Below are 22063 nucleotides of genomic sequence, written 5' to 3'. Positions count from 1 at the left end.
TGTGGCTCACACCATGATTACGGTGTATCTACGACTTCAGACTCCGTGCTTTAAATTTGGCAAAAGGAATACAGACGATCTTGTAAGGTCCATGGATCGCTCTTGTGTGCAGCTACAGCCGTCGACCCGTAACTCTCAGAAGCATTTGTAGGACCAATGGACAGGAAAGGGTTGCAGGATGAAAGTAGTACAGAAATTGCAAAGACGAACTCAAGCTGCGTGCGATCTACGCCGGAGGATCTGACCTCGTCAAACCTTAGGAGGCATCTCGTGAGTGACCGTCCCGCCCTCGCGCTGCTCCAGCTCCAATTCCTTCTTCTCGGCATGGAGAGCAATCTCGATATCCTGGGCCCGTTGAATAGCATCTACGTTCCCAAACAAAACGTCGATCTCTTCCAGAGATAGACGTTTCGTCTCTGGCACGAAGAACCACACGAAGATACCCATGGCCAAGCAGAAGATCCCGAACATCTAGACATAATAGTCAGCACCGATGATTGTCTTACATAAGTGTTCGATCGATTGTGAACGAACCAAGAAGGTCTTCCAGCCAATTGTTGAGACCGCAATTGGGGTAATCTTCGTTATCACAAAATTGAAAAGCCATTGGGTTGCAGCTAGACGACCGTTAGCCTCTGAATTCGACCAGGAACGATTGCTTCCACACCACTTACCAGCCAAGCCAACACCATATGCCCTCAGCCTAGTTGGAAAGATCTCGGACACAAATACCCATGGAGTCGGTCCCCAGGAAGCAGAATATCCAATGACATAGAGATAGATCATGACTACCATACCGATCGATGCCTTGCTGACATGTGGGTTCTTGACATCTGGCGGATGGGTCGACAGCACAGCAGCGATAATAAACATGCACATACTCATCCATGCCGCGCCTCCCAGCAATGCCCTCTTGCGGCCTAGCTGATCGATACCAACGAGTAAGAAAACAGCGGTGGCAACGACTTTGACCGTGCCATAGACACCGGTGGCGAAGAGAGACGAGTTAGTGCTACTGATACCAACTGTTTGAAAGATCTGAGGCGCATAGTAGCCTATACTGTTGGTTCTGGGGTCAGAAGTATAATGTCAGCAATGCGAGATCGGCGAGACTTCATAGTGAAGGATTCCCGTGGGCCGTGCCCGGACCTGGATGCTGATGGGCAAATCATCGAGTTGAAGGGAGGAACAAGGGTAGAGACGACTTACCCCGAGAACTGTTGCCAGAACATGATGCAAAATGCCAAGAAGAAACGCTTTCGGCTGCCAGGCTGAAGGCACTCCTTCCAGGTCACTCCCTCAGTAGAGTTCATCTCCTCATCGATTGACGCCCTGATCTCTGCAAGCTCCTCGAGGAGTTCGGGATCATCGATCTTGGCACAGCGCGACCATGCCAAGCTTTCTGCGGCCTTCTGATGGCGCCCCATCTTCGTCAACCAGCGAGGTGATTCCTTGAGAAAGCAAAGACCGATAAGCATTAGTCCTCCAGGGATTAGCTGGACTCCAACGGGCACCCTCCATTGTAGAGTGCTGGGCTTAATGTGAAGGCTGACACCATAGTCGAGCCTGGCTTGACTCAGCATATGGGCGTTCTAGCCGCTTCTCTGGACAGTGCAGTATGGACTCACCAGTATGCGAACGTCGAGCCAATGACCAAGAATTCCTGGAAGAGACCGGCGATACGGCCGCGCTGTCGAGCTGGTGCGTTCTCGGATACGTAGACCTGCATCGATGTATCAGAGTCCGCTAGAGCGAGCTCACTGGGCCGACATGTGACTCACCGTGACAACACTGCTCATACCGCCAACCCCAAGACCTGCGATGACTCTTCCGGCATAGATCTGACCAATTGCATGGTGGGCGGCGACCTGTATAGCTGCACCGATGAGAAACACGACGCAAAAAGCCATGAGGGTTGGACGGCGACCAATCTTCTCGTTGATGAAGGAAGAAGCGATAGCGCCGAAGAAGCAACCGGCGGTAAGGAGAGAGACGACATTTGAGCTGACTTCGGCATTTCTCTCGCTGGCGAAACCAGTCTTGCCAGGAGGAAGGCCGAAATCGTCTTTGAACGCGTTCAAGGCCAGGACGGAGCCCATAACACCCGTGTCGAATCTATAGTGAAATCAGTCACTGTACGTACTGGCGTCTCAATGGGTGTCGACCACTTACCCAAAGAGCAGCGAGCCCATGTAGGCCACTGTCGTGAGGAGATAGACATTCCTGTTCTTGAAGGCACCCATGATGCTAGAGTCAGTGCCTGTGCTCGCGCTCAATGATAGAATTGAGATCTGAGGCGACGTGGGTAGAGGAGTGCGTATCTATATAGGTCTACGCACAAGCATAGGCGCGTGGGCCGCGCTGTAGCCACGCGGATGCTTGCTCCTCCCCAGAATATCCTGCCAGTGGAGCATGCGGAGGGTCGTCGGGGATTGACACGATGCAGGTGTGGAGTGCGGTATCTGAGCTGCCATGACTAGCGACCACTCGCTAGGGTAAGGATTGGCCGACCTTAATGTCGAGCTCGTGATAACGACCTCGTCTGCGGAGACTTGATGGAGCTCCTGGTTCCAAGAGCCATGTGTTTACCATATCTCCACCACATCACTCAAATCGATCGTCGAGATGTGTTCTCCTGAAATACAGAGGCTCAAAGTGCAAGTAGAGACATTGCACGTCCAGCAGATCAGCGCTCCATGCCTCCCGAGAGTTGGCCGTTTCGCTTGGCCAAACGCCGATGTTTTCTTCTCCCACTACTTCCGACCTTTGCCAACGACTTCACACCTGGGTCACCGACACGTTCGGTCTTTGTAGTTTTGCTTGGCCAAGGTCTTCTGCAGCGTGCTAACATTTGCCACCACGGATGCCGGAAAGCTTGTTACTGTTCTACCAGGCTCCCGCACACGGCACATATTTTTCGATAACCTGGGAGGGAAATTGACCTTATACAAGAACGTACTTCCTGCAACGACAACGGTGGTGAAGCCGAAGGGCAGCACGAGGCTCGCCATCGTTTGCAATGCCGTATTTGTGGCGTTACAGCAAGGTCCAAGCGCTGGAAAAGTGGATGCTGGCAGCGAACATCTTCCTTTGCTCCGCACCCACCCATCACTTCTTGTGAGCTCCATCTCTGTCGCCGCTGAAATTGCCACCATGCTCAGATGTACAAAAGGTCATCATGGCTTCGCTGGTAGAGACTAAATCCTTAGAGCAAACGCAAAGCGGAGATTGCCATCTCGGGCTCTGCGTAGACGTATGGCCTGTGTGCGATATTTCGGTCTACATGCTAATAAGCCTCCATTTCTATCGAATACTGCTCCAGACAAGATAATGATAAGTTGCCTCCGCCTTTCTCTTGCAAGGTCAATTGCTCTATCAAGGTTTCCTTCCGCGGCCCCGATAACCCCGCAGCATCTCTTATCTTTGACCTCACATCCTCCTACTATGTCCGGGTAGAAAATCGTAGATCCTATTCGAGACCTCTTCGCTGGGAGTGATAAAACCTTGAAAACTCTTGGAACTACCATGGGAAGCGCAGTGCAGTCGAAAGGATCACTGCGCGTAGCAGTAACGCAGCATGAACCGGTATGGCTTGACTTACATGGCACTGTAGATAAGACATGCAGGATCATACGTGAAGCTGCCGAAGCAGAGGCCAAGCTGGTCGTATTTCCCGAGTGCTGGATTCCGGGATATCCAGCATGGATCTGGAGCAGACCTGTAGACTTCGATCTGGGGACAAAATATGTCGAGCAGAGTCTCGCTGTCGACGGTCCGGAAATGAAGCAGATCCAACAAGCAGCAGCCGAGCATGCAATTGCTGTAGGGCTTGGCTTCACTGAACGCGATGGGGACTCGGTCTACATAGCACAAGCACTAATTGACGGGAAGGGCGGGATCCAAATGAAGCGGAGGAAGATGAAGCCCACGCATATGGAGCGCACCATATTCGGCGATGCTTCAGGGTCATGTCTGGCTGGGGTTGTGAAGCTGGAAGATGGACCTACAGTCGGCAGTCTTTCATGCTGGGAGCATATTCAACCATTGCTGAAGTATTACACCATGTCGCAAAACGAACAGGTCCACATCGCTGCTTGGCCACCGTTGGATCCATTTGTGCAAGGCTCTCCAGGATTCTGGTCGATGTCTGCTGAAGGTGAGCGTTCACTGATCTTGAACTTTCAGTGTGAGTTTCTCACAGTCCGGTAGGCTGTCGTAACCTGTCTCAGACGTATGCTGCGGAAGCTCAGGCGTTTGTACTGCACTGCACGAGCGTACTATCACAATCAGGGATCGATGCGATGAAGACTGGTGGTGGTCCGATTATGGGTCAGCCAATTGCTGGAAGCTCTGCAATCATAGGCCCGGATGGTCGAGTGTTAAGCGCTGCAGATACGGCGGATGAGAAGCTGATCATCGCCGATCTGAAGCTTTCTGATGTTGTGAAGACCAAGACGTTTGCGGACGCTGGTGGGCATTGTATGTGTTCCCCCGAGATGGATCCTCGTCGCGTAACTGACGGCCCACACAGATAGCAGACCAGACATGTTATGGCTGGGAGCTGAGTAAGTCCAGCCCCCCTATAAGTGTAAGGTGGTAGTACTGATTGCATACCCTTTAGCCCCACGATCAAACCTGTGGTCCGATTTGCTTAATAGTATAGATGCTTAGGGCTTCGCAAAGACTCCAGACGAGTACAGCAAAGGCATTGTTCACCTCGATCTTACAAAGTCACCAGACGAGCTGGGTACGAGAATCAGCTGAATCAATAATGACTACTGTGTTAGCAACCTCGCAACGCGCGATTACGTCTCCTTCGAACACTATTGCTGTTCTCAGAACGTTGCGATTGACACAGCCTACAGTGTAAATGCCGAAGTCTGGCAGCTAGCGAAGTGGCCAATGGCATACCAGCTCGCTATTTTTTGAGGCGTTTCCGCCAAGCACAAGATCATCCTTTACCCTTGTCAAATCACACTAACTGTAATGGGAAGAGTGTCGTCCTCACCGCCAATCAAAGGTGGCCTCACCAGCAGCTGCCTGGAGACGAGCAGACGAATAATCTCAAGGAGATTCGACTTCGTCCGCAGTATGCACAGCATCAACGTCGTGGTCCTGTTGAAGGATGGACGCTTACGAATGTGCTTCGCCAATTGTTATAGCGAACTCAAGAGGCTCAGGCGCTGCTACCATTCTGACTCGTAAGTGCTGGAGCATATATATAATCCCAAGGTAAGGTGATTTTCGACAGAACCACAATCTCATACAAACCAGTTCCGTCTCATATCATCCTACCCAATCAAGACGACACACGATAGACCGTCAACAAAATGGTCGGCAGCGTAACACTCGCACTCAACGTCCTCATCACGACGACTGCAGCGAGGAGTCTACCCCCAAGAGACGCTCCATCTGCCCATAACGCAACATCACCTGCATCCTCCACGCTTGTCTGGTCAGACTGTAGCGCGATCTATGGTGCTGGCTTCACATGCGCCAATTACACTGTACCTACGGACTGGGCGGTACCTAATGGTGACCAGATCATGATTGGTATGAACCGCTTCCAGTCGAACACAACTGGTTTCGCCAAGAAAGAAAGCCTGTATCTGAACCCCGGAGGACCTGGTGGCATCGCGACTAGCGATCTTACAGTCGCTGCAGCGTCATTTAGCCACGAGGTCACTAGCAAGTATGATTTGAGTAAGTTCTATGGCGTACAGGATACAATTACTAGGTAAAGTACTGACACTTACACTCATAGTCGCCGTCGATCCTCGTGGCCTCGGCCTCTCGACACCCATCCAATGTGATACCGATCTGTGGAATGAGCGTCTTTCCTACTTCCCCAAAACCGAGGCAGAGTTCGATCGCATGGTGCAGCACAACATAGCTCTTGGTAAAAGTTGTTTGGAGCTGACCGGCAACCTCCTCTTCCACGTGGACACCCTCAGCATCGCTCGGGACTTCGAAGCTGTCCGCATTGCTAATGGTGACGACAAATTCAACTTCGTCGGCTTCTCATATGGCTCTCAGATCGCCTATCAGTATGCTCAGCTTTTCCCAGGCAGCTTTGGGAAGCTCGTTGGAGACGGCATCACAAACCATGCAGAGTCAGAGACAGGCTCTTTAGTGACTGGTGTTCAGACCTACGAGGATTCCTTTGTCAGATTTGCTACTTGGGCTGGCACGAGCAATGAGTCTGCTCTGTTTGGACAGGATGTCTTGTCTTTGTGGGATCAGCTCCTGGTCAAGTTGACTGAGACACCATTGTCCGTCGGCTCTGGCCCGGGTCATCTTGACAACATCACCAACGAGGAGTTCCTGTTCAACTTCCCGGAAGCTCTCATCTCGAAGGAAGCTGGTACTGGACCAGGCTGGGCGGCAGTCAGCGAAGCCTTGGCGCTAGCGTTTGCTGGAAACGGTAGCGGACTTGCGAGCTTTGCTCCAGCCGTAGTCGATGGCGAGATCGCGGCCAATTCTGGCCCCTTCAGCTACCTCGCCGTGGGATGTCTAGATTGGACGTACCATAGCACGACACTGGCAGATATCCTATACAAGCAAAAGCTCATGACGACATGGGCTCCACATACTCAAGGTGCGACACAGAATTACGGCTATCAAACGCAGTGTATTGGTTGGCCTGCTCCCGTCATCAATCCACCTGAGCAGATCGAGCTTCACACGGATATTCCGATCCTGCTTGTCCAATCGACTCACGATCCAGAGTGTAGCTATACCTGGGCTGTTGAGCTGCAGGCCCAGTTACCAAGCTCAGTCTTGCTGCTCAGGGAGGGAGATGGTCACACTTCTTACCTTCTTGGTGGCGAGACAGCGGCTGCTGTCAACGCATATCTGATCAACGGAACTTTGCCAGCGCATAATACTGTCTTGCAGAGCTAGCCTCGCTACGCCGAGGCCCTTACTGCTTTGTAAGATCGATGGCTATGGTTCTGGGGGCGAGAGAATATGAGATACACTCTGCGCGTGGCTCCCAAGAGCATTTTGGATCGTGTTTCACTTGCTGCTAGCAGGTAGTGTAACTGTGGGACGACTGCAGCATGTAGTAGACATCCCACCGATTGCATTTGAGGCGCGGCTCCACGATCGTGTACGCTTTTTGCAGCCTTGCACTTACTCTCGCAGCAGTTGAAGTTCAGGCCGCACCACTCAAGGCGTGGCGTTTAGCATGCTCAAGCTCAGCCTTGCTGCAAGCTGAAAGCTATAGTTCTAAGCCACCCGATACGGGCTTGATTTGCACTTACTTCGATACGGTCTTCCTGTCTCTTTTCACTATTCCGACTTGGTGCTCGCAGGATGCCGATACCTTTTGGTGTCTCGGTCGGTGACTTTATCGCTGGGATTGGATTTGTTTACAATATTGTGAAATGCCTTGGAAGACAGCTCTGGATCGCAAGCTAATTATCGTGGCCTTGTTGATGCTTTTCGGAGCCTTGGGCTGGCTCTAGACTCTGCAAAGACTGTCACCGACAACGTGGCCGAACGAGACGCTATCGCTGGTATCGTAAATGCCTGTGAAGCTTCTCTAGACCGCTTCCGGGCGAAGAACCATAAGTACGAAAGTCATCTTGGACACAACCAAGGAACACGCAGGACTGACTTCAAGACGCAATGGCGCAAGGTCCGATGGCATATGTGCGGAAAAGATGAAGCTCGGGAGCTACAGCATGGGCTGGAGATCCATGTCTCGGCATTGAATCTACTGCTTCTACGTTATGGGCAGTACGTCAACGATGATATCGATAGTGCACCGACTGACTTATCGCAGCGCGATCGATCATAAACATCATGAGACAACCATGGAAGCATTACAGCGTATGGAGGGAGCTCTTCAGCGACAGACGCAGCATGCTTGGATGCAAGCTCGCATGCTGCTTGCCATCATGGTGTTTCTACACCAACTTGGTTCCAAGTTGCAGACGGGTGTAGCGGGATTATTTCTGCTCCATGGACAACTGAAACTTATGCAGAAGAGCATTGAGGCGATCCCCGATCGCATGATATCGCAGAGTCTGGCGTGCTTCGTTGACGCGAATGGCAGGCCTTTCACTCTGGACACCCGACTGACGTGGACATGGAAGGTATGGTAACAGAACCGCATAGGGACGCTACACTTGTCGGGATGGCTGACTTGAGACCAGACCTTCCCGAGGTGTTGCGTGATAACTACAAGGACCTTCCTGGCCTCACAAGAGTACAGCAGGGTATGTTTCGTCTCCACAATCAGTATGATAGCAGCGAGGTCGACATGCGAAAACCGTTCACGATTGCTTTTCGTCTAGGCTACGTGATATACCTGGTGCACTTGAAACAGCGTTTTATAATTTGACGAGTAGCCAGCAAAGCGTTGTCACTAACGTCATCCAAACAGAAGGACGGCTCGAGAAGATTGCCAACGCCGAATGGATCCTGGCTGATGTGCACCGCTACGGGCCGACATGTTTCGGCCAGCTGGTAGACGTCACGAAAATCCGCGTGATATTGCAAAGACGGAATCGGCAAGAAGGGACGAGTGCTTGAGTGGCTGGGGAGCCAAGGGTCGCGCCGTCAGCACCGCCTAGCTGCTGCGGGCCCCTTGGTCTTCCTACTGGGTCCTGGTGCATATGAGGCTCAACTAGAAGCGCGACCATGTCTCCGCGGATGCGAGCTACACGAAGACTTCTAGAATACTGATCTTCGAGACAAGGTCGATTTGACCGAGCTTCGAAGTTACGATTAGCCTCGGACACGAAGCCACATCGGCCGGACACGAGGATCTCCTGCAGGACGAGAATGGAACGCATGGTTCCTCCTTTGGCTTCCTTGCTGTACGTCCTAGGCTCGGGTTCGTACTTCAATAGAGGCACGGTCAACTTCGAGCAGCCCGTGACCTGCCACGATCAGCTCGACCCCTCACGCTTTGCTGGACATCACCATTTTCGTGCAGGGCGACAATGCAAGCATCGTCCGCCACGATACGCTCTTCACGAATCCGCCTTCATCTGACAAGATCTCATCGAAAGTCCAGCAGCACCATGTCCCATCCGGTTTCGTCGGAAAAGTCTTTATCCCACGAATATGGTTTGCATCTCGAGTCTCACCTCCCACGTACGGCCATAGATCGGAGAGAACAGAGGATCCCGTCCGCTCTCCTGCCCTTAAGCTTCGAATCGGTAGAGTAGTAGTCAGGTCGGTGACGACTGGCGAATGCCTGCTGCTGTACGTTTTGCACTTTTTGGTTCACGGCGATGTATCAGTTGCAGATCTGGTCGTGGTTGACAGAGGGACAAGGAGCGGTGATACAGTCAAGCTTGTTGTGGAAGATGAGGTAACGGTACGTATAGCGAGAGGAGGAGGAGGATGATGATGATGATGATGATGATGAAGGGTTGCTTCTACATTTTCGTTGATGCTCGCGACGGGCGAGCGAAGAGAGGAAGGTCGACCGCTCTTGCCCGTGAATGAAGAAAGAGACTTTCATGATTGATTCGGACAGGGTGTGTGATCGACGGAACGGCAGGACTGGTCGGTGAGGTCAGTCTCGATGCTGCCCGTCTTCACATCCGTTCTCATAACCGGCTATCCCGACACCCGCCCTACGAAGACCCACTGGCACCATTAGCAGTCGCACCCGCGCCAAACCCCTCCCCAACCCTCTCAATGACAATCGCACTAGCCCCCCCACCCCCATTACAGATCCCCGCACACCCAACCTTGCCCTTCTGCTCTTGCAGCACCCCAAGCAACGTCGTCACGATCCTCGCACCCGACGCACCAAGCGGATGCCCCAGCGCCACCGCCCCACCATGAAGATTCACCTTGTCCTCCTTCAACCCCATCAATTTCATGTTTGCGAGTGCGACGACGGAGAAGGCCTCGTTGATTTCAAAGGCGTCGACGTCGGATTGCTTGAGCCCGGCGTGGGCGAGTGCTTTGGGCATAGCGAGGGCGGGCGCGGTGGTGAATTTCGAGGGATTCTGCGCGGCGTCGGCCCAGCCGAGGATTTTGGCTATGGGTTTTAGGTTGTGTTTTTGGACGTAGGCTTCGCTCGCTAAAACGAGGGCGGCGGCGCCGTCGGAGAGAGGCGAGGCGTTGGCGGCTGTGACTGTACCACCGTCTTTTTTAAAGGAGGGTTTCAGGGTTTTGGTCTTGGATTCGTTGAAGTTTTTCGGTTCTTCGTCTTTGTCGATGACGGTGTCGGGTTTGCCTCGCACGCCGGGGATGGTGAAGGGGGTGATTTCCGCGGTGAACCAGCCGCTTTCTTGTGCTTTTTGGGCTTTTTTGTAGCTCCTGATACAATACTCGTCGCTCTCTTCTCGGCCGAAACCGTGGTCGCTTGCACATTCCTCGCCCTGGAAACCCATATGCTCGTCTTTATACGCGTCCGTCAAGCCGTCTTTCCTCACTCCATCTACGAGACTCTGATCGCCGAATTTTGCTCCTTGTCGTAGGACGGGGAGGTAGTGGGGGGTATTACTCATACTCTCCGTCCCGCCCGCCACCACCACCTCGGCATTCCCGCATAATATCGTCTGCGCCCCTAAAGCAATCGCTTTGATACTACTCGCACAGACTTTGTTTATGGTGGTGGCCACGCAGCTCTCAGGCAGACCGGCGTGGATGGTGCATTGCCGGGCTGGGTTCTGGCCGAGGTTGGCCGAGAGGACGTTGCCGAAGTAGACTTCTTGGACTTCGGATGGGGAGATTGCCGCGCGTTGGACGGCGGATTTGATGGCGTGGGCGCCGAGTTGGATGGCGGTGGCGGGGTAGAGGGTGCCGAGGAAACAGCCTACGGGGGTGCGGGTAGCGGAGAGGATGTAGACGGGTTGCGGAGGGGACATGGTTGTGGTGGTGGTGGTGGTGGTGTAGCTTTACAATCAGAGTCGAGCGAGGTGGACGTGTCGCTGATTGGCATTCACTCGGCCTTTCGTTGAGACGCTCTCGTACGATCAATCAAATCGTTTCCCCAAAAAACCTCGAGCTGGCATCCCTGTCAGTGCCTGCATGAAACGAAACGGCGACGCTAGAGCAGATAAGGTTTGACAAGGCGAAAAAGATGCCTGACTCGTGTTTGCATGTCGAGAACTTGCGACTGAAGGCATATTGCTGTCGCGTGCACATATCTACCACATTCCCGCCACCTCCCACCGCTCATACATCCACCCCGCCACGATGGACGACCTCTATGACGAGTTCGGCAACTATATCGGTGAAGAGCCGTCAGACGAAGTAGAAAACGAGCAACAACCCACCAACACCTACGACCAATACCTCGACCAAGATGATGAACCAGCAGCAGCCGCCGATGACGAGCTTATGGAAGTGGACGATGGACCCTCCAATGCCGTTGTCCTTCACGAAGACAAACAGTACTACCCTTCCGCCTCTCAACTCTACGGTCCAGATGTCGAAACCCTGGTCCAAGAAGAAGATACCCAGACCCTTCAACAACCAATAGTCGAGCCCGTCAAGACTGAGCGGTTCGTGGTAGAAGAGACCGGTGACTTGCCGAGAGTAAGCTGGGAATGGTCCTTCCTGTCAGACCTCATGCGGTTTCCGGAACAAGTACGGAACATCGCGCTTGTAGGACATCTCCATCACGGCAAAACGAGTTTCATGGATATGCTCGTGAGCCAGACACATGACGTCTCTACGCTTTCGGGTCTGGAAGCACAGAAGGGACAGGGAAGAAATCGGGAAGATCAGATGCGGTATACCGATACCCACATCCTCGAGCGCGAACGAGGATTAAGCATCAAAGCGGCACCTATGAGCTTACTCATGCAGGGCACGAGCGGGAAGAGCCAATTACTTCACATCATCGACACACCTGGGCATGCGAATTTCGCGGATGAAGTGGCGGCTAGTATGAGGCTGGTAGATGGCGTCGTGGTGGTCGTAGATGTGGTGGAAGGCGTCCAGACAACAACCGAACTAGCCCTCAAACACGCCGTCCTAAACAACTTACCGATCGTTCTGGTCGTCAACAAAATGGATCGCCTTATCCTGGAACTAAAACTCCCGCCCGCAGACGCCTACTTCAAACTCAAGCACGTGGTGGAGGAGGTCAATACATTCATCGAGAACACGATCCCCGGTCGAGGCGAGAAGTTCCGCGTCAGTCCCGAAAAAGGCAACGTAGCTTTTGCATGCAGCAGTATGGGTTGGTCTTTCACGTTACCATCTTTCGCGAAGATGTACGCTGCAAACTATCCCCAAGCCGAGTTCGATGCCGGAGCATTCGCGAAGAGGTTATGGGGTGACATCTACTTCAACCCTGGCTCACGCAAATTCACTCGCAAGGCGGTGGAGGAGCGGGCGAAGAGGAGTTTTGTGCATTTCGTCCTCGAGCCGGTGTATAAACTCTACTCGCACACCCTCTCCGAGTCGCCGGAAGAATTGAAGAAGACGTTGGGAGAGCTGGGGATCTCGCTGAAGAACAGTCAGTTGAAGGCTAATGCGAAGGATTTGCTCAGGATGGTCTGTGAGCAATTTTTCGGCACCGCGGCCGGGTTCGTGGATATGTTGACCCAGCATATCCCTTCTCCGCAGCAGGGTGCGAAGAGGATGCTGGATTCTTTCTATTCTGGCCCGCAGGACTCGAAGACCGCGGAGACGATGCTGGAATGTGATGCTGAGGGGCCGCTGGTCGTGCATATTACTAAGCTTTTCAATACGGCTGATGCGCAGAACTTCAATGTTTACGGGCGTGTGATGTCCGGGACAGCGCGACCGGGGATGAAGGTCAGAGTACTGGGCGAGAATTACAGCCTGGATGATGAGGAGGACATGGTCACGGCCGTCATCGAAAGCACCAGTATTACCGAATCACGATACTCCGTCCCTGTCTCCGGTGTCCCGGCTGGGAATCTGGTGCTACTGGGTGGGATCAGCAATAGTATTGTCAAATCCGCTACAGTCGTCGCCGAAAAACTCCCGGAGGACGAGGATGCCTACATCTTCAACCCTGTGGTGCACTTCTTCGAGAGCGTGTTCAAACTCGCCATCGAACCTATCAATCCATCCGAATTACCAAAGATGTTGGATGGATTGCGGAAGATCAATAAATCTTACCCTCTCATCACGACGAAAGTGGAGGAGAGCGGGGAGCACGTCGTCCTAGGCACAGGAGAATTATACATGGACTGCGTCCTCCACGACCTCCGCAAACTCTACGGACAAATGGAAATCAAAGTCTCCGATCCCGTGACCCGCTTCGCCGAGACCTGCGTCGATCAATCCGCCATCAAATGTTTCGCCATCACCCCCAACAAGAAAAACAAAATCACCTTCGTGGCCGAACCCCTGGACGACGGCATCGCGGCCGACATTGAGACCGGCAAAGTGCTCATCTCGGACCCGGTGCGCAAGGTGGGAAAATTCTTCGAGGAGAAGTATGGCTACGACTTACTCGCATCGAGAAATATCTGGGCCTTCGGTCCCAGCGATTCAGACCCGAATCTTTTGCAAAACGATACCTTACCCGGTGATGTCGACCCGAAATTGTTGCGCTCGGTGCGGGAGAGTTTCAAGCAAGGCTTCAGCTGGGCGACGCGCGAGGGTCCGTTGTGCGAGGAGCCGATTCGGAATGTCAAGTTCAGGATTACGGATGTTAGTCTGGCGGACGAGGCGATAAGTAGGGGTGGAGGGCAGGTTATCCCGACTGTACGACGGGCGTGTTATTCGGCTTTTTTGATGGGGGGGCCGAGGTTGTTGGAGCCGGTTTATGGGTGTTCCATGTTGGGGCCGGCTACGGCTGTTTCCGCGTTGTATACTGTTCTTGCGCGGCGGCGCGGGCATGTGTTGAGCGATGCGCCGGTGCCGGGGACGCCGCTGTATAGTGTCAAGGGTCTTTTGCCTGTTATTGATTCTTTTGGGTTTGAGACGGATTTGAGGATTCATACACAGGGGCAGGCGACGGTCTCGCTTGTTTTTGAGCGGTGGAGTTTGGTGCCGGGGGATCCGTTGGATAAGGCGGTTGGGACGAGGCCGTTGGAGCAGGCGAGGGGGGGGGAGACGGCGAGGGATTTTGTTTTGAAGACGAGGAGGAGGAAGGGGTTGGTGGAGGATGTTGGGGTCGGGAGGTATTTGGAGGCGGAGGTTGTGAGGGGGTTGAGGGAGAGTGGTGTGCTTGATGGCTGAGCGTTGGAATTTCATGTGAGATGGCAACGGCAAAAGCAATGTCATGCGCTCATGCACGGTGTTGGGAGCTCACGTGCTCACGGATCCAGCGTGACGAGGGGTTTTATGTATGATCAAGGGTTATCCCATCGTTGCGTCGGCACCCTCTGCCAATTCTGGCTGTCAATCGAGCATGGAGCTGGGATCCTTGATATTCGGCTTCATCTCAGCGACCTGTGGTGTAGGAACGAGTCAGCCATCCCAAATTCCGGCTCATCCTAATTAGAACCTCTTGCTTCGATTTCGAGGCTATGAGGGCGTGACGGAGTGGGATAGGGTGAGAAAGTTGATTTGTGGTGGGCAAGAACCCACGCCAGGAACTTTCGCAATCTCCTCTGCTTGTTCAGGGGGACAAGTCACGGTGCGATACAACAGGCTGTCGAGCTTTGAGACATTCTTGTGGAATGATCCTGGGTCTGTCTCGGCTTGATGATCGTTCCTATTGCAGCCTTGACTGTGTCGATATATGCTTGAGGCATATTCATATCGAGACTTGGGAGGAATAACATGCTGTGCTGGGTTGAGCCTTGTGCGGTCTCGGTCCCATTGCGAGCCATCATTCGCTTCAGAAGACATGATGAGGCTTAGCAGCATATGGAGTTCTAGGCGAGGATCAATGATGCGCTACATTCAGATCGTACTCGGTTTGTACACAGCTGCTGTGCCTTGCACGTCAGGCATGACAGAACTACGCAACTCAGCCTGCTATTCGTCAGCGACCATCCGTGTTCCAGTGGTATCTTGCTCAGCAACCATATTGAATCATTGGATCGATTATATCTTTGTCACAGCCCGAGACCTGCGTTCGCTTTCAGCGACACATGCTTCAACCGCGCTCTATAACTCATCACCATTAGGCTCGTGAAGAGTAAAGTACGACTTACATGCTCCAGCTTCGCAATCTCCCTGGCTTGAGCAGCTGTATATACCGGTTCCCAGAACAGCAGGCCACAACTCTGGGAAACCCACTTGTGAACCTGTTCTAGACTGCTTGACTTCAGGATGATTTTGATAGCCTTTTCTGTTTGAGCGATCTGATCCTCGGTCAAGGCTGGTGGCTGCTCTGGCCAGCTCAAATATTGCCAAGGGAGACAGCAGTCGCGGGAAGATAGACAAGGCCGGCCTCAAAGACCTACTGCCGCTCCCTGTGAAAGACGCAGCTGCCAGATTTTGTTAGAGAATGAAGCGGCAACGAAGCCACTTGGCAACGAAAAGCATCCCAGGAGCATTGGTGCCTTTAAGCCACGTAGGCGAACTGCCAATGTAGCCAGTGGCGCTACCCGCTACCGCCGTGGCAAAGTTCAGGGTTCCAATCAGAACATGTTCGAGGTCAGTCCATGATATGCATTCACAGATAGGTAGACTGGGCCAGGTAGACACTGCCGCTCTGTATGATTTCGCTAGCTAGTTTAGTATTTCGGCTGGCTCCTCGGAAGGACCAGTTGATGAAAAGTGCTGGATGGTGATCATGACGCAGGTTAAAGAAAGGAACGATGTTCTCCGTGGATTGCCATAGCTTCGATCACATCACCACAATTCGCATCTTTCTACAAGACCACTGTGTACAAGATGAGGTGGGCGGAAGTGAACATCTGCACGGGTAATTTTTAGAACCACGAGCCAATCACACCTCGCTAGAGAGTCACCGTAGAAGATAATCGTCGGATGTGACGGACTGTGGGCACGCCCGGCCCAACCCTCTTACCGACACGTCCTTGGCAGCGGCTTCACCAAATCCAGTGGAGATATTGATGTGTCACTCCATGCTGCTCATTAATCGAGCGCATGTCGGTCGTGAAACGGCAAGAATGAGTTCAAAATTGGCTGACCGATTAGCCGGAAATGTTCGACCACGAGCCCACGATATCTCGACCTTTGTGAGCCAGCGAGCATGTGCAGACGTTACAACGACGGCCCTGACGTCGTAGTATTATAGCTAGTCTGATCTAATGAGCGTCGACATAAGTCGACGGCATCGTTGTCGAGAGGCAATCGGCTACCTATCTTGAGCTGATCGTTCTTGCAGTCGTCGTGGGGCGCATTTCGCTTGGTCTACAATTGACCCCATGAACACAAGAGGGAGAATACGGCGACTGCGCTTGCCCCCAGTACCTCTTCGCAGTTTAGAAAGGCGCCGTCACTCGCATAGCGAGGCTGTATACTTGCTCGAACGTTGTCCGTGACGTGGTGTCGATCACAAGCTTTTGATATGGACGCCGTTGACCATATCCGTGCCATGTGTACGCTTAGTACCGTTTGTTGAAGCCTCCGTCTCCTCCTCCGGCTTTCTGACCTGCTGCTCCTTAGCTAGTTTCGCCTGCCGTACAGTGCGCTCACTGAAACGATCACTGAACAAATCAAAATGTGATCGCATGACGATCGTATACTTCACAAACTCCTCCATACAATCCACCAGCCTGTCGCGATTCCCAGAGGGCATAAGTCGACTTCCGCCTTCGGCTTGAATGTAGTCGCTCTCGTCCGAATGTTTGGCGTTTGTGAATTGCTCGTAGGCTTTAGGGATCGAAGACTGATTCGGAATGGTGAACATCCTCATCCATCGTCCCAGGATGCGCAGGGTATTGACCGTATTGAAAGATTGTGAGCCGCCAGATACTTGTGCAATAGCCAGTGTCCGGCCTTGTGTAGGACGGACAGATCCAGTACTCAAGGGAATCCAGTCTATCTGGTTCTTGAACACGGCAGTCTGGCACACTGATCAGCGCCGCGGCCCATGGAAGTGGGTGTGAGGAGAGAGGGACGTACAACATTACCGTGCTGCTCGGGCGAGATCCAAACATGGCCGTCGCTCCATTTGCTCAGGTCGCGTAGTTCTTGCACCTTATGGTGATCATGTGATACGTCGTCCTTGACTGGCAGCCCAGTCGGATCGTAGACCCGTACATCACAGCCGAGGCGGAAAAGTATTCGAGCGCTTTCCAATGCTAGTAAACGTGAATACGAGCTGAAGAAGTCAGCTCTCTGCAGGCAAAGCAGTGTGATTGATCACCAAAAGGAGGAACCAGCTTACCGGCTACGCATACTGCCAAAGAGCATCAGGACTCGCAAGCGGTCACCTCCTGTGGCAGTCATATCACTCTCGACCATCTTCATCACCGTACTGAGTTCCAGACGTGCCACCCAGTCATTTTCTGTAATATCCTTAGGGCACAGAAAAGGCCGATACTTTTCGCGCACTTGCGCCTCATCCTCAATGCGCGGTATCGCAAGCGACCGTCTCGCGTAGGTTGGGTCCGGAACAATGTCGACCGTCTTGCGAAGCACGGTAGTATTGTTCAAGTCACCATTGACATGCATCGTAGTAGTCGCTGTGAAGGGATTGCGCAAGCTGCTCGCAAATGTGCGTGGACGTGCCGTCGTGGCAAGGTGCGAAATTCGATGGACGACGATATTTCTACGCTTGAAGCAGTTGCTGATCATGCTTATGCAGCATTCAGCAGCGACGGTACGAATACAATGGGCTGCATGAAGTACTTAAATGGGTTGCCACCCATATCCAGCATCACGGTTTGGCCCTGGCCCATTAGAGGTCATCAACAGAGCAAGTTAGAACTTTGACACGTACCGGCCGGACAAGGCTCGGGCCAAGACGATCAAAACCCGATCAGTCCAAATGTAGCAGTGACATGCCAGCGCCTGGAATACCATAATAATTGATCAGCCAAGAGTGACATATCACGGATCTTGGTATCGTGCTTTCCATGGCCGCTGAACCAGCGAATTTGCCTGGTGACCTTCTGGACTAAGTCCATAGGTCAGAAGGTTGAGTTTCACCGACGGAAGATGTGTACGAGATGAGTTTCAGGCTTGTACTGGCCTCGCCACATCTTACGAACTATCATGACCACGATATAAGAGAGATGAACTCCCAAGCAGGATATTGATACAATAAGTATTGCGTACTATATCTTTCCTCCACTCCTAGCATATTCCAGTCTTGTACCTCTCTCGCTGGCGCCGACATGATCGATTGGCGTACCTCATCTGGCGCTGACGTTCCGGGATCAGATCAAGAGAGGGCCGGCTATGACCTTGAAGAACAGTCGCAGAAGACAGAAATATCATCACCGCCCGGGGCATCGGTCTTCAGGGGCCTTGGATGGTTGGATCGTCTACTCGCCCTTTGGATCCTCCTCGCAATGACCATCGGGATCCTCCTGGGCAACTTCGTCCCAAGCGTTGGACCAGCTTTGAAAAAGGGCGAGTTCGTCGGCGTGTCTGTACCAATCGGTAAGCTCGAGATCGCATGCCAGCCATGCAGGTACGTTTTTCTGACCAGACTCATCACACAGCGGTCGGTCTGCTCGTGATGATGTACCCGATTCTCTGCAAAGTACAGTATGAAACGCTCCATCAGACCTTTCGCTCGCGAGACCTGTGGATTCAGGTCGCTTTCAGCGTCGTGTTGAACTGGATTGTCGCTCCATTGCTGATGGTAAGCTCGACCCATGTACACGCTCTACCGTTGTCGTTAGCGCACTAAGAAGACATTGTCGCAGCTTGGCCTGGCGTGGGCGTTTCTGCCTGATGAGGAAGGTTTGCGAGAAGGTCTCATCTTGGTCGGCCTTGCAAGATGCATTGCCATGGTAAGTCCTAACCGATCCTGTAAAACGCCGGCAATGCAATAGCTGATGGATAGCAAGGTCCTGATCTGGACGGGACTAGCAGGTGGCGACAGCCAATACTGCGCCATCCTCGTCGCCATCAACTCAATCCTTCAAATGGTGCTCTACGCTCCACTCGCGATTCTCTTCATCAATGTGATCTCGCGTTCGACCAGCACGATCACTGTCTCATATTCGACGGTCGCTACAAGTGTAGCAGTCTTCCTCGGCGTCCCACTTGGCGCAGCCATCATCACAAGGTTTATTGTTCGATCATGCATCAGCGCATCGTGGTACGACAAGACATTCCTGAAATGGATCTCGCCCTGGTCGCTCATCGGTTTGTTATACACCGTCATCGTCCTATTTGCAGAACAAGGCCACAAAGTCGTCCATTCAATTGTCTCTGTAAGCCCATGAACCCTCTCTTGCTCCATCATGCTATCATGCGCTAACAGCACCAATCTCTGTAGGTCGTCCGTGTGGCCGTGCCCCTGCTCGTCTACTTCATCATAATCTTCCTCTTGACACTATGGGTCACGCGCCACTTCGGCTTCGGCTACGAACTTTCAACCACGCAATCCTTCACCGCTGCAAGCAACAACTTCGAATTAGCGATAGCAGTAGCAGCAGCAACCTACGGCGTGAATAGCGACCAAGCCTTAGCGTCGACCGTTGGGCCACTTATCGAGGTGCCGGTATTGCTAGGCTTGGTGTATGTAGTGAGATGGATCGGCCGTCGGTATAGTTGGCGAGTATGACCATTGCGTATATAACACAACGATTGATTGTTCTTGCAAAGCGTGACACTCAAGCCATGGAGCACTAACCCGCGACGTCCAGCTCCGTATCAATCTGGCCAATTACATGTCCAATGTAAGGTAGAGGGTCCACATTTACATTCGCGTCACTTACCTAGTATTGTACACAACCTGGCCATGCCACTCAAGCTCTTCGCATTTACTGCTTGACACAACACCATACCCATAGCGCCGAGATTGCTGCCTCAAACAGACTAACAATATCGCCACATGATTTCAGTCCCAAAGCTCCCTCCGCCAGTGGAAAAGGCAAAGTGGGTGCAGTTCATCAACAATGATGCAGGCGATTCATAGGCCTCAAAGTTCACCCATGCCCACTCCTCGCGCTCTGGGCCCGCTACTTCTCAATTCGCAGTCGTCTCGGCAGCATCCTCCTTCTCATCAGCTGTAGGCGCAGGAAGATCTGCAGGCTTCTCGGACACAGTCTGCATGCTCACATCGCCAACCTCAGCATTCTCCTTGCTTCCTCCAGCAGCGGCTTCGGGCACCGTAGCCTTTTCTTCTGGTACCTCCACAGCAGGTTCCGCCATCGTTGTATCAGCAAGCTCCTCAGCCTTCTCATCGATCTTCTCATCTGCCTCCTCAGCGACAGTCTCTGCACCCTTTGCCTCAACCTCCTTTCCCGCCCCTTCTTTGACCTCCCCGTTCGTCTCCCCATTGGTGACAGGCGCGGCTTCCTTCTCCTTTAGCATGGCAGCCGCCGCAGCACCTTCACCTTCACTCTCCATCTTCTTATTCCACACCTCGAGCATGGCCGCGCTCCTCTTCTTGAAGCTGAACTCCTCGTCTCTCGGAATAGAGCTCAGCTTTACTATAGCCTTGAGCACTTTATGAATCTTCGTAGTACGGATTATGGCAGGCTCAAGATCGGCATAAGTCTCGAGCTGGCTCAAGAACTCAGCCATCGTCGACATCTCAGCTTCTTGCGGTGCCTGATCGCGGGCAAGGAACCCTTTCTGCAGGCGATGGCGAAGGTAGAGGATCGCCTTCTCGCGTTGCTCAAGCTTCTCGGCTTCTGTCATTTGTGGCTTCGCTACTTCTTCAGCCTCCTCGGCTTTAGGTGCGCTGACCTTCTTCTTCGGCTTGGTGGTCGGTTTCTTCGTAGACGCTTCGCTGGCAGGTGTCTTTGGTGCGTTAAGCTTAGTGACCTTCGGAGTTTTCTTAGGCTAGAAGTTAGATCAGCACGAATCGTACTAAAAGTCCGCACCACATCACATACCTTAGCACCCTCAGCATCACTCTCGGCTTCCTTCTTTCGCTTCTTAGACGACTTTGGCGCCTCAGCATCCTCCATCTCGACATCGCCATCACTACCTTTGCTCTTGCGCGGCGCCTTCTTCTTCTTCTCCTTCTTGACATCCTCACCAGCACCATTCGCGGCAGTCTCTTCAGCTTCGCGCGCCGCCTGCTCTCTCTCAGCTGCCTCTTGAGCTTCAAGCTCTGCAATTTCAGCATTGCGCTTCTGAGTCTCCTCTTGAAATTGTGTCAACAAGTTCTTGTAGTAATCTATATCGTGATTCTCGGTGGCCAGCTGATATGCGTCCTGCAAAGCCTTGGTCATCTTTGCTTTCGGCTTCTCCTTGCAATCCTCAGGGTTGAGAGGTGTGAGGTTAGTGTTGACGGTCCAGGCGCTATGATACAAGGTCAGCATGCATTATCTCATCTTCAGCACGGATACGAGACTACGCACAACTCGTTCGTGGACAAGAACATGACAGGAAAAGTCCTCTCTTTCGCGTTCTTGCCGCCCTCCTTGAAGTCGTCGCGCAGCGAGCCATCAGGACGTGCAGTAGACACGGGACGCGTGGCAAGCAGTGTCTCGGGCAGCATCTGCTCATCACAGACAACCGCCGGCCATGGTGGGTAGCCCTTCAGCCTCGCCCAGTAGTGTTCGCCCGGCTTGCACTCAAGCTGCAGCGACACCATGGACTTCTTCTTGTTGAGCTTCTTGTTCTTGTGCTCCGGCACACCCGACACGGACTTGCGCTTCTCTTTCTTGCCGGATGCTGTGGTCGCGTCATCGGCGGTCTCGGCTGCTGATGGGCCAACAGCGACTTCAGTCGTGCCACCGTCAGGTGCATTCACTTCTGTGGTGGCTTGCTTGCCGGCGATCTCCTCATCTTCCTTCGTAATCGGAGCAGTCTCTTCGACTGGTATGGGCTCGCCAGGGTCAGCACTGGTAGGCTGGGCTCGGGTTAGCGACGGCGGGACAGCTGCACCACATGTAGGATCACTTACTGGCTGCGCGTCGACAAGCGCGGTGGCTGGTACTTCATCGGCCATCTCGCTAGGCTGTTGCTTATGGGCGGGCGCGGTTAGTGCGTGCGACGTGGAGCCTAATGGGACGCGTAGCAAAACAAAAGCGCCCGGCTATCGCGCAATGAAGGGATCCGAAGTTATCCCAAGCTTGAACGCAGTTACGCGATGGGAGGGCGG

General features: G+C 53.0%; 9 protein-coding genes across 9 annotated transcripts; 5 read left to right on the top strand and 4 right to left on the bottom strand.

The window, feature by feature from the left end:
* Nucleotides 1–249: 249 nt before the first annotated feature.
* On the bottom strand, nt 250–2243 carry LTS14_005423 (uncharacterized protein; the record flags this gene model as incomplete). Its single annotated transcript, XM_064838121.1, has 7 exons — nt 250–471; nt 535–617; nt 675–1069; nt 1210–1566; nt 1629–1723; nt 1782–2115; nt 2173–2243. 7 exons carry the CDS (start codon nt 2241–2243, stop codon nt 250–252), a joined length of 1557 nt encoding a protein of 518 aa, XP_064694206.1.
* A 1282-nt stretch (nt 2244–3525) lies between these two features.
* Nucleotides 3526–4655, top strand: LTS14_005422 (uncharacterized protein; the record flags this gene model as incomplete). The annotated part of the gene is made up of 4 exons (XM_064838120.1): nt 3526–4156; nt 4210–4479; nt 4532–4565; nt 4622–4655. 4 exons carry the CDS (start codon nt 3526–3528, stop codon nt 4653–4655), a joined length of 969 nt encoding a protein of 322 aa, XP_064694205.1.
* Nucleotides 4656–5330: 675 nt separating this feature from the next.
* LTS14_005421 (uncharacterized protein) lies at nt 5331–6903 on the top strand (the record flags this gene model as incomplete). The annotated part of the gene is made up of 2 exons (XM_064838119.1): nt 5331–5703; nt 5765–6903. The coding sequence occupies 2 exons, from the start codon at nt 5331–5333 to the stop codon at nt 6901–6903; spliced, it is 1512 nt and encodes a 503-aa protein (XP_064694204.1).
* Nucleotides 6904–7820: 917 nt separating this feature from the next.
* LTS14_005420 (uncharacterized protein) lies at nt 7821–8541 on the top strand (the record flags this gene model as incomplete). Its single annotated transcript, XM_064838118.1, has 2 exons — nt 7821–8102; nt 8260–8541. The coding sequence occupies 2 exons, from the start codon at nt 7821–7823 to the stop codon at nt 8539–8541; spliced, it is 564 nt and encodes a 187-aa protein (XP_064694203.1).
* Nucleotides 8542–9579: 1038 nt separating this feature from the next.
* On the bottom strand, nt 9580–10841 carry ERG10 (erg10, acetyl-CoA C-acetyltransferase; the record flags this gene model as incomplete). Its single annotated transcript, XM_064838117.1, is given in 2 exon segments — nt 9580–9596; nt 9611–10841. 2 exon segments carry the CDS (start codon nt 10839–10841, stop codon nt 9580–9582), a joined length of 1248 nt encoding a protein of 415 aa, XP_064694202.1.
* A 331-nt stretch (nt 10842–11172) lies between these two features.
* Nucleotides 11173–14142, top strand: LTS14_005418 (uncharacterized protein; the record flags this gene model as incomplete). The annotated part of the gene is made up of 1 exon (XM_064838116.1): nt 11173–14142. The coding sequence occupies one exon, from the start codon at nt 11173–11175 to the stop codon at nt 14140–14142; it is 2970 nt and encodes a 989-aa protein (XP_064694201.1).
* A 2233-nt stretch (nt 14143–16375) lies between these two features.
* LTS14_005417 (uncharacterized protein) lies at nt 16376–17499 on the bottom strand (the record flags this gene model as incomplete). The annotated part of the gene is made up of 3 exons (XM_064838115.1): nt 16376–16888; nt 16948–17146; nt 17213–17499. 3 exons carry the CDS (start codon nt 17497–17499, stop codon nt 16376–16378), a joined length of 999 nt encoding a protein of 332 aa, XP_064694200.1.
* Nucleotides 17500–18164: 665 nt separating this feature from the next.
* ARR3_2 (arsenicals resistance) lies at nt 18165–19567 on the top strand (the record flags this gene model as incomplete). Its single annotated transcript, XM_064838114.1, has 5 exons — nt 18165–18432; nt 18495–18637; nt 18702–18788; nt 18831–19214; nt 19280–19567. The coding sequence occupies 5 exons, from the start codon at nt 18165–18167 to the stop codon at nt 19565–19567; spliced, it is 1170 nt and encodes a 389-aa protein (XP_064694199.1).
* A 404-nt stretch (nt 19568–19971) lies between these two features.
* On the bottom strand, nt 19972–21910 carry LTS14_005415 (uncharacterized protein; the record flags this gene model as incomplete). Its single annotated transcript, XM_064838113.1, has 4 exons — nt 19972–20793; nt 20847–21258; nt 21318–21811; nt 21866–21910. The coding sequence occupies 4 exons, from the start codon at nt 21908–21910 to the stop codon at nt 19972–19974; spliced, it is 1773 nt and encodes a 590-aa protein (XP_064694198.1).
* Between the last annotated feature and the right edge of the window lie 153 nt (nt 21911–22063).

This window comes from Recurvomyces mirabilis, assembly GCF_035927965.1.
Source record: "Recurvomyces mirabilis strain CCFEE 5264 chromosome Unknown scaffold_13, whole genome shotgun sequence".
Lineage (NCBI taxonomy): Eukaryota > Fungi > Ascomycota > Dothideomycetes > Mycosphaerellales > Teratosphaeriaceae > Recurvomyces > Recurvomyces mirabilis.
Note: the sequence above shows the minus strand (reverse complement) of the source record. Positions and strands in the feature narration are given on the sequence as shown.